General features: G+C 42.1%; 1 protein-coding gene across 2 annotated transcripts in view; it reads right to left on the bottom strand.

Annotated features, from left to right (window-relative positions):
• Nucleotides 1-888: 888 nt before the first annotated feature.
• The window catches only part of CD34 (CD34 molecule), a 104,137-nt gene continuing 89,948 nt past the window's right edge, over nt 889-15,077 (bottom strand). For both annotated transcript variants that reach the window (XM_044288342.1, XM_044288343.1), the window contains exons 7-8: nt 5,601-5,762; nt 889-3,072 (exon numbers count right to left, since the gene is read on the bottom strand). In XM_044288342.1, the coding sequence (XP_044144277.1) occupies nt 2,890-3,072; nt 5,601-5,762 (345 nt within the window). In that variant the 3' untranslated portion in view covers nt 889-2,889. The remainder of the gene's footprint in view (nt 3,073-5,600; nt 5,763-15,077) is intronic.

Raw genomic sequence — 15,077 nt, 5'->3', positions numbered from 1 at the left:
TGCTAAATTCTCCAGCGCTTTATAGACATTAGCATCAAGCTGTCCCCAATGGGGCTTACAGTCTAAGTAACCCTAAGGCCCCTTTCACACGGGCGAGATTTCAGCGCGGGCACAATGCGTGAGGTGAACACATTGCACCCCCACTGAATCCTGACCCATTCATTTCTATGGGGCTGTGTGGACGAACAGTGATTTTCACGCATCACTTGTGCGTTGCGTGCAGCATGCTCCTCTTTGTGTGTTTTCCACGCAACGCAGGCCCCATAGAAGTGAATGGGGATGTGTGAAAATCGCAAGCATCCGCAAGCAAGTGCGGATGCGGTGCGATTTTCACGCACGATTGCTAGGAGACGATAGGGATGGAGACCCGATCATTATTATTTTCCCTTATAACATGGTTATAAGGGAAAATAATATCATTCTTAATACAGAATGCTTAGCACAATAGGGCTGGAGGGGTTAAAAAAATATATAATAATTTAACTCTTGTTCGCGCAGCCCGACTTCTCTTCTGTCTTCATCTTTGCTGTGCACAGGAAAAGGACCTGTGTTGACGTCACTGCGCTCATCACATGGTCCGTCACATGACCCATCACCAAGGTAAAAGATTATGTGATGGATCATGTGATGAGCGCAGTGATGTGATCAAAGGTCCTATTCCTCAAAGAAGAAGACAGAAGAGAAGCCGGGCTTACACGAACAAGTGGATTAAGGTGAGTTAAATTATTTTAAATATTTTTTTAACCCCTCCAGCCCTACTGTACTAAGCATTCTGTATTAAGAATGCTACTATTTTCCCTTATAACCATGTTATAAGGGAAAATAATAAGGGAAAATAATACATTCTACAGAACACCTAACCAAAACCCGAACTTCTGTGAAGAAGTTCAGGTTTGGGTACCAAACATGCAGATTTTTCTCACACGCGTGCAAAACGCATTACAATGTACGCAACACACCCGCATCTTATCCGGGCCAAAAACATGACGCCCGTGTGAAAGAGGCCTAAGATAAATATGATAAATAATGTTTGTGCAACCCCTTTAAAGGTCTTCTTGATTTCAGTGCCTCTCTTGTCTGGTACTGCAGCTCAGCACCCAGTTATAAATATTAGTCTTGTGACCATACGAGAATAGCTCCCAGGGTAGGCCATTAATATCAGATTGATGAAGGTTTGACACCACTCACACACAGCACAGCTGCTTCAGAATACCCCTAGAAGGAAGTAGGCATTGGACCTATAGAGCTCTGTCTATCGTGCAGAAGATAGAACTGGTTACTGTAGGCCTGCTTACATTGAAGTGAATGGCCAGAGCTGTGTAGTTTTGGTGTGTACTTCAGGGCGGAGCCACTCTAGAACAGCTGATTGGTGGGGGTGCATGTTATTAGACCACCACCGATCAGATTTTGATGGCCTTTTCTAGATATAGGCCATTAAGATACAATACTGGAAACCTCTTTCAACTATCTTAATAGACTATATGACTGAGGCCATGGTTAAATGGGTTGTCCCATCTGGTACATTGATGGCAGAATGCTATAATAGGCCATCAATGTCAAATATGTGCAGATCTCTTCTGGGACCTGCTCCTATCTAGAGAATGGGGCCCCCAATGTGAAGGAGAGCACATCACTCATTTGTGAAGTGCTCTCCATCCATCACTATAGGAATTCCGAAAATAGCCAAGTGAGCATGTTGTACCTGCACTTATCGAAAATTGATGCCATAGCCTAGCGATATGCCATCAATGTCCCAGATGGGCCTACCAATTTAAGGAGATTTTAAGTCAGACTCCTATTGCCACTTTTTGGTCACTAAACCATATTTAATCTGCATCCCATAGATATGACTATAATAATAACAATGTTAATAAAATAATGTTCATGGGTAAAAAAAAAATTGTCTAGTCTCAACTCTTGGCTTAGTGAAAATGAAGGTTGTTCACTAAATACATTTTGCAAAGGAAAGATGGTCAAAAGTGTGAATTGTGATCTGTCCATTAAAATGTTGTCCATGTGGGACAGCGCTGAATATTATCATCCACCATTGGAAGAATACATGTCTTGTCTTGCACCAGGGTCATACTGACCCACCATAGTACTAGAAGATCCTCTAGTGGGCCCGGACTCTGATACAATAATGGGCTCCAAAGATCCAGGGGAGAAAGAAAAATATTTGGAGCTGCCTTTGGAGATAATCACTTAACGATAGGGTCTATTGCTTTAATTCGAAACCCATTACACATTGGTGATGTAAGGGTTGGACCCAGAGAATAATTTTCTCTGGTGGGCGCAAGGAAGCCCACTCTGACACAGTCTTGCACTTACTAAATGATGGATAAATTGCATCAATGTGATATTTTGCATTTGCCCTGATTGTATTATTATAATATGAAAGCATATTCCTTACAATGTCTAATTTTACCCATTATATGTACATATAAAGAGAGCCAAAGATCTTCACACTTTATCCAAACCATATCAATTACTTACAAGGCTGAAATTAGATTTTTCATTATAGGCTCCTATGTCTCCTATGACATTGGAGATAGTGGAATAGGGGAAGTGTATCAATGAAGAAAATTCAAAAGATTTGAGTGTTTTATACTTTATTGATACACCTAATGTATTAGGGATAGTTTAATGCAAACAGACTCTCTAAGGGTCCATTACTTTAATTCACACCTTTATGGTGTCTGGTGTTAGAAAATCGGCAAGATAAGGGTAACACCACTTTGAAGAAACATATATTTGGAATGAGCTTGTTTTCCATTGTACTAGATTGCTATGATAGATTTTAGCAACCCTCATCTAGCTTAATCAAATAACATATGACATAATCTGTATCTCTCTTAACAACCAAACAATGTATCTATTAGCACACTCATCTTATAGTTCAGTATCAGAAACGGTTTGTTTCTTAGTTGAATGCCCATTACTTGCAGCAGGGGAAACTGTTTGACCTGTTCCATTCTCCCGGGTCCCACTGTTTGGTTTGTCCTGAGCATGGGCAGATACAGACACCAGAGTGTTTCCTTGGCTGTCCGATTCGGTACAGTACGGGTCTTCACCCTATACAGGCATACAAACAGCAAGCAGGGTTAGTGTGGAAGACATCACAGCCAATAAGATTTCAAGCTGTTTCATGCATTAAAAACAGAAAACATGATGGCTGTTAGAAAAACAGCAGTATCTAATGATCTATACATGACGGGACATGCACTAAGCTTTAACACTCAGGATTATTTAACAGATTACAATGAAAAAGCACACAATAAATGCTGCAAAACAAAATAAGTGGAGCACTCTATGCACATTTATGGTACGTTCAATTTCCTTACCCATTCACATTACAATGCCTAGGACTGCCTACTGTCTGATCTACAAAGACTAAAAACTGTTCTACAGTGAACTGTACTTACATATAAATCCATTCACCATAGTGGAATGGTTATTTCTTCCTTGGTCTGACAAGGAATTGCACAGTACATTATTACTCTACAGTATATATTCATAGTGTTTTTTTAATGGAATAGGAACATCCAAAATATTCGACCTGTAACTACTGTCATACTCTATGCCATCATAAGATGACATCACATTATCAGCTGGCAGGGCAGTCATCAGGAATTTGAGGGCCCTATACAGTCAAACCATGTGCCCCACACACACACTGACTAAATTTTTTTGTGTGTTTCAGGCCATTTTACCATACACATAAGTAAGATTTTAATTTCTATCAGCTTTTTATTATAGGTTAAATGGGGGTGGAGAATCACCATATTTTATTTACACTGTTTACTGATCACCAACATATATAATGTGTTACCAATATTGTATGGGTTATTAAGATTACAAGGATAAGTATGTTACAATAATGTATTTATTGAAATGTTTTGTGCTTCATTATTATTATTTTAGCAACATGAACTTTGCAGAAAAAAATATTTTTTACCCTAAAAGAAAAGCTAGAAAGTAAGTTAAATTTTTCTGCCATTTTTATTAAAGAAAGTATTTCAGAGGTCTCTATTGTAACATGCTTATCACAATACAGTATTTGTTATTCCTGTTCTCATAATAATCTGTACAATATAGTGAACTCATCACTATGGTGATCGGTAAACAGCATAAATAAAAATAGAACAATTGTTTTTCTCATCATTTCAGTAATACAATTGATACTATTAATGTAATATTATACATGTGAAGAAAATCTTGCTAATATGAAAGGTCTATAGTGTAGAAGAGAATCTGCTGCCTGCCGTATAGAAGGTCTAGGGTTTGACTTCCACCAAAGAGCTGCCAATTCAAATAATTCATTTGGCCCCCTCCCCCAATCCACATCCAAGGGAAGGGCCAGACAGCCTGATTAGTACTTACTGCACTGAAGTGATTATTAATTAGGATGACAAGTCCGGACCCCTGACTGCATTACCACCCGTACTGCCCTGATGGTGGCCCTGCCAGCTGGGATTACCCCTTTAATTCATCTTTAACACAAAACAGGCAGCTTCAAACCTACCTACAAGGACTGTAGGACACTAGATTATCTCGGTCTATGAGGGGTAGGCAAGAGAAAAGTGGCATAGGATACAATTTTCTTCCCTCTCTTGGGCAGGAGGAAGGCACATGTCAATATGCCCAAAACATGATCAAGAGTGAAGTGACACTCATGCAATACTATTGCTGATCATACAAAAATATGTAGTTGTCAAACAAAATCTTTCTGCTGGCAAGAATGGACTGTTGGAAATAGAGTCCCCTAAAAATGTTAGGGTGTTGGGGATTAGAGTAGAGGAGGCAAGTTATCTTTGTTTATGTTGTTATAACTATCAGACTGCACTAAAATGATTTCTTTTTTATTGCCTTAGTTGTTACGTTTACAGTTGGTATTTCTTTGCATATGTACAATTTTGATATATTATTCTAAGGATCACATCATGGCTCCCTATCATAATGAAGCCATGACACAGCTACAATGGATCAGTTTTCAAATGAATCCTGTAGTCCCCCATTGATTTCCATAAACAATCCATATTACAATCCTGGGCATCAATACATATACTTTAATTGTGTAACCTAATTAAAAATATAACTCCTGCTACTCCTAGTGAACTCATTTTTTGTAGGAGTTATACTTACAATGGGGCCCATAAAGTTTAATTTCTAGTATTTTTTAATGGCAAAATTAGCACTGCATTCTTTTGTCAAAAATACAGAAGTTGCTAATGGAAAGGTAAAACCGCTTAAATGAACTAAGAATCATAGGGCATGTAAAATAATAAAAACTGAGGTCATGATAATGGCTGTGCCTCCATGGGACAGTGATACGGTGGCTGCACCCTCGACTGCCAATGGGCACATGAATTTATAGGTAATTCCTCCATTAACCCACCCCATAGAGTCCCAACCTTTGCATTGCTACATATAGAAATAAAGACTGTATATTTGACATACTCTCATCATATTTATTCTGCTCTATGAAAGCAAGACTTCAGTTCCAAAAATTAGATTAAGCTTATTGATACATTAGCTTGGTGATGGAAAGTACAAAACACCATCTGACACTAACTGCTACTTTGCCAGCTGTATAAACTAACCAGTCTCTGTCTTCCAGGACTCCAGCTCTCTCTGTTGGAAAGAAAGTATCCAGCCAGAATAAAAAAAGCCAACAAGACACCGCAAGTGACTAAGGCGATCATAGTCTTCTGTGATCTTGTCTGATGATCAGAAATTTGTCCCCATTCCACCTGGGTGGGTCTCTGTAAATGAGAAATAATATAACATGGATGTAGAAATATAACAAATTGGTGTGTTAAACATTCATCACCGTCAATGTACATGTACAAACCCAAAAAGAAAACTGTATTTCATGCTGTAAGGGAGCATCAACATTTTTGGGAATTTTCTTTTTCTGATTTTTATTTATTAAACAGTGTTCAAAGATGGATGGGACTATGCCCTAATCTTTTTATTAGGATTTAAAGTGATGCACCAGATTGCTAATCATACAAACTTATCACCAAAAATATTTTCAAAGAGGTATCTACCAAGAAAGAGAACCATCTTGCCAGCGACACCTATTGGAAGTATCTCTCTATGAGTCCAGATCCAATTTTCTGACAAGCTTTGGAATTTGGCAAGAGAATATAGCTAAGCCAGATAGCCACAAATATAAAAATCCTAAAATTCTAAAATATGAAATTACCTGGTGTAATTAGTGAAACACCCATAAAATGTCTACACCAATAAAGGTTAAAAAGCGGAAGAAGCAATAATATTACATACATTACATTGCAATGTAGTGTAGCACAAGCACAAAAGTTGTATATCTGCTTAACAACATGTTCCTGTGCTTTCCTGACTACTGGTGTCTTATTGAGAACATCTCACAGGGTTTTGGATCATTGACCTTCAGGTCTGGATTTCTGGCTTCCACCGCCCACCTGCTACTGATTGCAGTAGAAAAACTGCCAATCATTGACCGATGGGTGGTGAGAACAGGAGCTTGTGAATATTAGGATTCCTTGGCTTGCATTGGAGCAGTTCAGTACAAGATTTTAGAAAAAATGTAGGTCTCCCTAAAACTGGTGATGGATTCCCTTTAAAAGAAATATCAGTAGGATGTCATGAATTTTGTGTGAAACAAGCAAAGAAAAATAGTATGTTTGATAACAAAAATCCGCCCAAATGAATAACATTAAAGCCCTTTGCTTGCAGCCATTGTATAATTGCTAACAGATTTCCATGAGCTCATTGTCTTTATTGCTGTGAATCCTGTGCAGCATTGTTCTGTTTGTCTAGGTTGTTGGATTCATTTACTCTTTGCACTGAAGCCAAAGACGGGCGGAACCATCAAATTTAAAGGTTATTCAACTAGTCATACTGTGTCTAACAAAATGAACTGTGTACACAGATGGGATCCGCATAAGCACTCTGCTGACAGATTTGCTATGCTGTACTGCCCTCATATGTTAAACGTACTTTGATAACCTCTGTATTATTTTGTAGCCCTTGTTAATGTAGATAAATCTGATCTTGAGAAGGGCTGTTTTTTTCCATTTACTCAAGTTTAAAGCAATGATCATAAAGACGTAGAACCTGTAGCTGCTATGGGGCCCGTGGAGAGAGAGAGGGCCCAGTCCTGGTTTATCCCATCCCCTTTGTCACTGAATGGCAAAAGCCTGTGTAGGTCACCGCTCTCAAGGTGATGCACTGTTAGCACACGGGTGGGTGGGGAAATTGCCCAAGAGACATGGAAAGGTTGTAAAAGGGGTAACAAACACCCTCTTGTTTAGCTTTGGATATAAGATGATGGCAGTGCTTGTGCATCGCAAGGTTTGTGAATGGCTTATTTATTGGAGCATCTTCTATTTTTGTGCTCAGCTTGAGAACGCTAATATCATGTATGCTAGACATTGTTCGCATTTTTTCCCATCCGTTTAACATATCCAAAAACGTATACGGTAAATTGATGCCTCAGACTTATGCCATACAGTGGTATCTGTTCACCATAGAATTCCATTGTAAAAAAAAAAAGGCCTACTTTTTTTTACCATTATTAAAAAAAAAAGTATACATTTATTTTTATTTTTTTTACCAAACTCTGCAGGATACCAGAACGTGGTGTGCTGCATTTTTGTATCCTTTTTTTTTTTTTAACGTATACGTCAAATGGAGGCATAAAACTTGATGTGAACCCACCCTAACATGCTTTTTGTATGACACTGACTCATAAGGCTGTGCTCACATTCGCTTTATGGCTTTTATTTAGTGAAAGTATTCAGGACGGATATGACATCTTCATTATCATCATTGACTTGTTACAGGTCCATTGGGTTTTCATGTTTGTTTTCACAATGGTTACACAAGAAACCTGACAAACCACAATATAAACAGAACAGTGATAGTATTGTACGTCTTATAACTTAAAGGGGTTGTCCCATTGTAAACAGTTGTCCCCTATCCTCAGAGTAGGGGATAAGTGCCTGATTGGTGGAGATCCAACTGCTGGAGACCTTGCATGTTCATGGCTATTTCCAATAGTCCCTTAAGGTTGACTGGAGCATCAACACTCATGCATGACCTTCATTTAGACAGGGAAACACAGGTCCTCCATTTTTATGATCAGCAGGCACCCCAGTGGTTGGACCCCCACTGATGAGTATTTGTAAAGGTACAGTCCCATTAAGTACACCCTTGAAGGATTTCCTGCTTTCAGCTGACCACACACACATTAGGAAAAATGTGGGCAAACCAGCCAATTTTGGCAGGATTGGGTGACAATCTAATGAGTATAGGGGTCCCAACTGTCTCCTGACCTTGGATGTCATGGGAAAAAAGGGTTGGGTACACTGGTGTACCTACTATGGAGACAGATCACACAACTGCTATGGGCTCTAGGAGGGGGATGGGTGCGTCGTTGAAATGTTTCTCAGTTTCCCAACATAGATTCGCTGCATTTTACATCAGCCATTACTAGGCGCAGCTCAGTGCAAGGAAAATATTCTATTCATATATACAAACCGGATTCCAAAAAAGTTGGGACACTATACAAATCGTGAATAAAAACTGAATGCAATGATGTGGAGGTGCCAACTTCTAATATTTTATTCAGAATAGAACATAAATCACAGAACAAAAGTTTAAACTGAGAAAATGTACCATTTTAAGGGAAAAATATGTTGAATCAGAATTTCATGGTGTCAACAAATCCCCAAAAAGTTGGGACAAGGCCATTTTTACCACTGTGTGGCATCTCCCCTTCTTCTTACAACACTCAACAGACGTCTGGGGACCGAGGAGACCAGATTCTCAAGTTTAAGAAATAGGAATGCTCTCCCATTCTTGTCTAATACAGGCCTCTAACTGTTCAATCGTCTTGGGCCTTCTTTGTTGCACCTTCCTCTTTATGATGCGCCAAATGTTCTCTATAGGTGAAAGATCTGGACTGCAGACTGGCCATTTCAGTACCCGGATCCTTCTCCTACGCAGCCATGATGTTGTGATTGATGCAGAATGTGGTCTGGCATTATCTTGTTGAAAAATGCAGGGTCTTCCCTGAAAGAGATGACGTCTGGATGGGAGCATATGTTGTTCTAGAACCTGAATATATTTTTCTGCATTGATGGTGCCTTTCCAGACATGCAAGCTGTCCATGCCACACGCACTCATGCAACCCCATACCATCAGAGATGCAGGCTTCTGAACTGAACGTTGATAACAACTTGGGTTGTCCTTGTCCTCTTTGGTCCGGATGACATTGCGTCCCAGATTTCCAAAAAGAACTTAGAATCGTGACTCGTCTGACCACAGAACAGTCTTCCATTTTGCCACACTCCATTATAAATGATCCCTGGCCCAGTGAAAACTCCTGAGCTTGTGGATCTTGCTTAGAAATGGCTTCTTCCTTGCACTGTAGAGTTTCAGCTGGCAACGGTGGATGGCACGGTGGATTGTGTTCACTGACAATGGTTTCTGGAAGTATTCCTGAGCCCATTCTGTGATTTCCTTTACAGTAGCATTCCTGTTTGTGGTGCAGTGTTGTTTAACCACCTCCCGACCGCCTAACGCACCGATGCGTCCGGGAGGTGGTTGATTTGTTCCTCCTGGACGCATCGGGGCGTCATCTCGCGAGACGCGAGATTACTTCACAGCCGGCCCGCGCATGCGCATCGCGGGCCGGCATTTCGCAGCAGAGTATTTCGTCAGCAGCCTGCCGGCCACGATCATTGGTTGGCAGGTTGCTGATTTTTAAAAAATCCAATCAGCAGCCATTTAACCCCACATATTAGTAAATATGATGGGGTTATATGGCTGCTGTGCTCCTCTGCTCCTTCTTTTGGTCGGTTGGTTCCAGCAGAGGAGCAGAGGAGCACACATCACTGTGAGTACCCACTACACCACACTTAGCCCCCAGATCACCCCAATTAACCCTTTGATCACCCCTTTGATCGCCCCTGTCAATCACTAGTGAAAGGAAAAAAGTGATCAGTGCAAACTGTCACTTTTTTTTTCACTGGTGTGGACCGTTAGGTTTCAGTATAGTATAGGCCCCTTGGTTAGGTAGTTTAGGGATCAGTTAGCGCCCAGCCCACCACACCGCAGTCCGTTATTCGCTGATTAGCGTATCGCTAATCAGCATTTGTACTTTTATAGTATCTGGAAGTGATCAAAACTGATCACGGTCAGATCTATAATAGTACTAGTGTCACTTTAGTTCTCCCTCCACCCAAAACGCAGTGTTTGCCCGATCAGGCCTGATCGGTCTCCCACACGTGCGTTCGCCCACGCCTGCCCCACCGCAGTGACAAAAAATATATATTTTTTTTGATCGCTGCACATTCACTTTACACGCACTGCGGCGATAAAAAAAATCAGTTTTGATATTTTTTATCAACCGCAGCAGCCTCCGATACTTCGCTAGCCTCCCATTTGTAACACAGGCTTGCTTTTTTTTTCTTGGGTAGTCTCAGGGAATACCCCTAAATTTAGTTGCCCACATGTCTAACAGGGGGTATTCCTCTGAAGAGGCCTACAGGCTTCTGACCCAGTCGGATGAGGAGTGGGAACCCTCATCTGATGAATCCAGCGGGTCAGAATACGAACCTGTAGAAAGCAGTGGCTCTCTGACCCAAAGTTCGGACGAGGAGGCTGAGGTCCCTGATAGCAGCAGGCGTACCCGGCCCCGTGTCGCTAGACCGCAGGTTGCGCAGGATCCGCTTCAAGAGCAGCAGAGTGGGGCTGGTGCTGTCGGATTACGTGGTGAGGCATACACCAGCAGCCCAGCCCTTCCTGGACCTAGTACCAGCACTGCCGTAGAACATGGTGAAGTAGCGAGCACCAGAAGGGCAGTTGAAGCTGGTACGGTGGCACGTGCAGTAGTGACCCCATCGCAGCCACCGCAAAGACGTGCCCGTAGAGCCCCTAGAATCCCAAAGGTGCTGGCAAACCCTGATTGGCAGTCCCCAACTTCAGCCGCACCTGTAGTTCCCCCTTTCACCGCCCAGTCTGGAGTTCGGGTTGAGACAGCTCAGATCGGTTCGGCCCTGGGATTTTTTGAGCTGTTCTTGACTGCGGAGCTCTTAGACTTAGTTGTGGCAGAGACAAACCGGTATGCCACACAATTTATAACCGCTAATCCGGGAAGCTTTTATGCCCAGCCTTTCCGGTGGAAACCAGTCCAAGTTTCCGAAATTAAAACTTTTCTGGGCCTCCTCCTCAACATGGGCCTGACAAAAAAGCATGAATTGCGGTCATATTGGTCCACGAACCCGATTCATCACATGCCCATGTTCTCTGCTGCTATGTCCAGGACACGATTTGAGACCATCCTGCGTTTCCTGCACTTTAGTGATAACAGCACCTCCCGTCCCAGAGGCCACCCTGCTTTTGACCGGCTCCACAAAATTCGGCCCCTCATAGACCATTTCAACCTGAAATTTGCAGATATGTATACCCCAGAGCAAAACATCTGCGTAGACGAGTCCCTTATACATTTTACCGGGCGCCTTGGCTTCAAACAATACATCCCAAGCAAGCGCGCCCGGTATGGGGTCAAATTGTATAAGCTCTGTGAAAGGGCCACAGGCTATACACACAAATTTTGTGTCTATAAGGGAAAAGATCAGACCCTGGAGCCGGTCGGTTGCCCTGACTACCTGGGGAGCAGTGGGAAGATAGTCTGGGACTTGGTCTCACCCTTATTCGGCAAGGGGTACCATCTTTATGTGGACAATTTGTACACAAGTGTGGCCCTCTTTAGGCATTTGTTTCTAGAACGGATTGGCGCCTGTGGTACCACGTGAACTAGTCGCGCGGGCTTCCCCCAACGGCTCGTTAGCACCCGTCTTGCAAGGGGGCAGAGGGCCGCACTGTGTAACGAAGAACTGCTCGCGGTGAAATGGAGAGACAAGCGTGACGTTTACATGCTCTCCTCCATTCACGCAGACACGACAATACTAATTGAGCGAGCAGCCCGTGTCATTGAAAAGCCCCTCTCAGTCCACGACTATAACCTTCACATGGGAGGGGTGGACTTCAAAGACCAGATGTTGTCTCCGTATTTAGTTTCCCGCAGAACCAGACGCTGGTATAAGAAGGTGTCTGTATATTTAATTCAATTGGCTCTGTACAATAGTTTTGTTCTCTACAGTAAGGCTGGGAGAACTGGATCCTTCCTCAAATTTCAGGAAGAGATCATCGAGAACCTCCTGTATCCAGGAGGTTCCGTGGCCCCATCCACCAGTGTAGTTAGCCGTCTACACGAGCGACATTTCCCCAATGTCGTTGCTGGTACCTCAACCCACCCGTCACCCCGAAAAAGATGTCGTGTCTGTAGCAGGAGTGGAATAAGGCGTGACACCTGCTATTTCTGTCCTGACTGTCCTGACCACCCTGCCCTATGCTTAGGGGAATGTTTCCGAAAGTACCACACACAGGTACACCTAGCATAGGGATCATCTCACCAGGATAGGCACACAGGGCTATTAGGGCCCATTCACTCACAGCTGCTGCAAACGTCTCCTTTCACATGGGACAAAGTGCATAACGCACTTCGCCACATCTTTGGGCGATTTGCGCTTTGCACATTGACCCATGGGGAAGGAGAGGTTTGTTCTATAAAGGTAAAAAAAAAAAAAAAAAAAACACCAGTAAGCAAACACGTTAATGTTTAGTTCAAAAAGTTAAAGTTTACATGTTCTGTTCCAAAGTTAATAAAATTATTGCGTTGTGGCCTGGTTTTTTCTTTTTTTTTTTGTGTTTTTTTACCTTCCAGGTGGACCAACCGATCTACTAGCTGCAGCACCGATGTGCATTCTGACAGAAGCATTGCGCTGCTGTCAGATTACACGCAAGTCGGTGTATGCGGCGCTGCAAGACGGGATTTTCTCCTCTGCAGTGACAGATAGGTTTGCCAAGGCATACGAGCTGAGGAGGAGGCGGCGTTCCTATGCTTTGGCAAACACTTTGTATATATATATAAAAAAAAATTAAAAAAAATCCCGGCAATGATTTATTCATCCACATCGATTAATGCGAATGGAGAAATCTGGTTTGCCAGGGCATACGAGCTAAGTGGGTATGGATGTAGGGCGGAGCTCCTATGTCCTGGCAGATGCCTTTCCCCTCCATTATTTTTTTTTTGGCTGAGATTTTTTCATCCACATTGATCGATGCGAATGAAGAAATCTGTGCCGTTCATTTTTTTCTTTCAGCCCAGAGGCTGAACGGGAAAAAAAATCTCATTACCTGTATGCTCAATATAAGGAGAATAGCAGAAACTCCTAATGCTGGCCATACATGTAATGATTGCGGAGACCCTTAAATGCCAGGGCAGTACAAACACCCCACAACTGACCCCATTTTGGAAAGAAGACACCCCAAGGTATTTTCTGAGGGGCATATTGAGTCCATGAAAGATTTAAATTTTTGTCTTAAGTTAGCGGAAAGTGAGACTTTGTGAGAAAAAACAAAAAAAAAAAAATCAATTTCCGCTAACTTATGCGAAAAAAAAAAAAAATTCTATGAACTTGCCAGGCCCCTCATTAGATACCTTGGGGTGTCTTCTTTCCAAAGTGGGGTCACATGTGGGGTATTTATACTGCCCTGGCTTTTTAGGGGCCCTAAAGCGTGAGAAGAAGTCTGGGATCCAAATGTCTAAAAATGCCCTCCTAAAAGGAATTTGGGCACCTTTGCACATCTAGGCTGCAAAAAAGTGTGACACATCTGGTATCTCCGTACTCAGAAGAAGTTGGGGAATGTGTTTTGGGGTGTCATTTTACATATACCCATGCTGGGTGAGATAAATATCTTGGTCAAATGCCAACTTTGTATAAAAAAATGGGAAAAGTTGTCTTTTGCCAACATATTTCTCTCACCCAGCATGGGTATATGTAAAATGGCACCCCAAAACACATTCCCCAACTTCTCCTGAGTACGGTGATACCAGATGTGCGACACTTTTTTGATGCCAAGGTGGGCTAAGGGGCACATATTCCAAAGTGCACCTTTCGGATTTTGCAGGCCATTTTTTACACATTTTGATTGCAAAGTACTTCTCACACATATGGGCCCCTAAATTGCCAGGGCAGTATAACTACGCCACAAGTGACCCCATTTTGGAAAGAAGACACCCCAAGGTATTCTGTGAGGGGCATGGCGAGTCCCTAGAATTTTTTATTTTTTGTCGCAAGTTAGTGGAATATGAGACTTTGTAAGGAAAAAAGAGAACAAAAAATAAAATCATCATTTTCCGCTAACTTGTGACAAAAAAAATAAAATTCTAGGAACTCGCAGTGCCCCTCACGGAATACCTTGGGGTGTCTTCTTTCCAAAATGGGGTCACTTGTGGCGTAGTTATACTGCCCTGGCAATTTAGGGGCCCATATGTGTGAGAAGTACCTTGCAATCAAAATGTGTAAAAAATGGCCTGCGAAACCCGAAAGGTGCACTTTGGAATATGTGCCCCTTTGCCCACCTTGGCAGCAAAAAAGTGTGACACATCTGGTATTGCCGTACTCAGGAGAAGTTGGGGAATGTGTTTTGGGGTGTCATTTTACATATACCCATGCTGGGTGAGAAAAATATCTTGGTCAAATGCCAACTTTGTATAAAAAAAATGGGAAAAGTTGTCTTTTGCCAAGATATTTCTCTCACCCAGCATGGGTATATGTAAAATGACACCCCAAAACACATTCCCCAACTTCTCCTGAGTACGGCGATACCAGATGTGTGACACTTTTTTGCTGCCAAGGTGGGCAAAGGGGCACATATTCCAAAGTGCACCTTTCGGATTTCACCGGTCATTTTTTACAGATTTTGATTGCAAAGTACTTCTCACACATATGGGCCCCTAAATTGCCAGAGCAGTATAACTACGCCACAAGTGACCCCATTTTGGAAAGAAGACACCCCAAGGTATTCCGTGAGGGGCATGGCGAGTTCCTAGAATTTTTTATTTTTTGTCGCAAGTTAGTGGAATATGAGACTTTGTAAGGAAAAAAGAGAAAAAAAATAAATCATCATTTTCCGCTAACTTGTGAAAAAAAAAAAAAAAAAAACTAGGAACTTGCAGT

This window comes from Bufo gargarizans, chromosome 3 (assembly GCF_014858855.1).
Source record: "Bufo gargarizans isolate SCDJY-AF-19 chromosome 3, ASM1485885v1, whole genome shotgun sequence".
Lineage (NCBI taxonomy): Eukaryota > Metazoa > Chordata > Amphibia > Anura > Bufonidae > Bufo > Bufo gargarizans.
The sequence above is the reverse complement of the archived record's forward strand: the minus strand, read 5'-3'. Positions and strand labels throughout refer to the sequence as shown.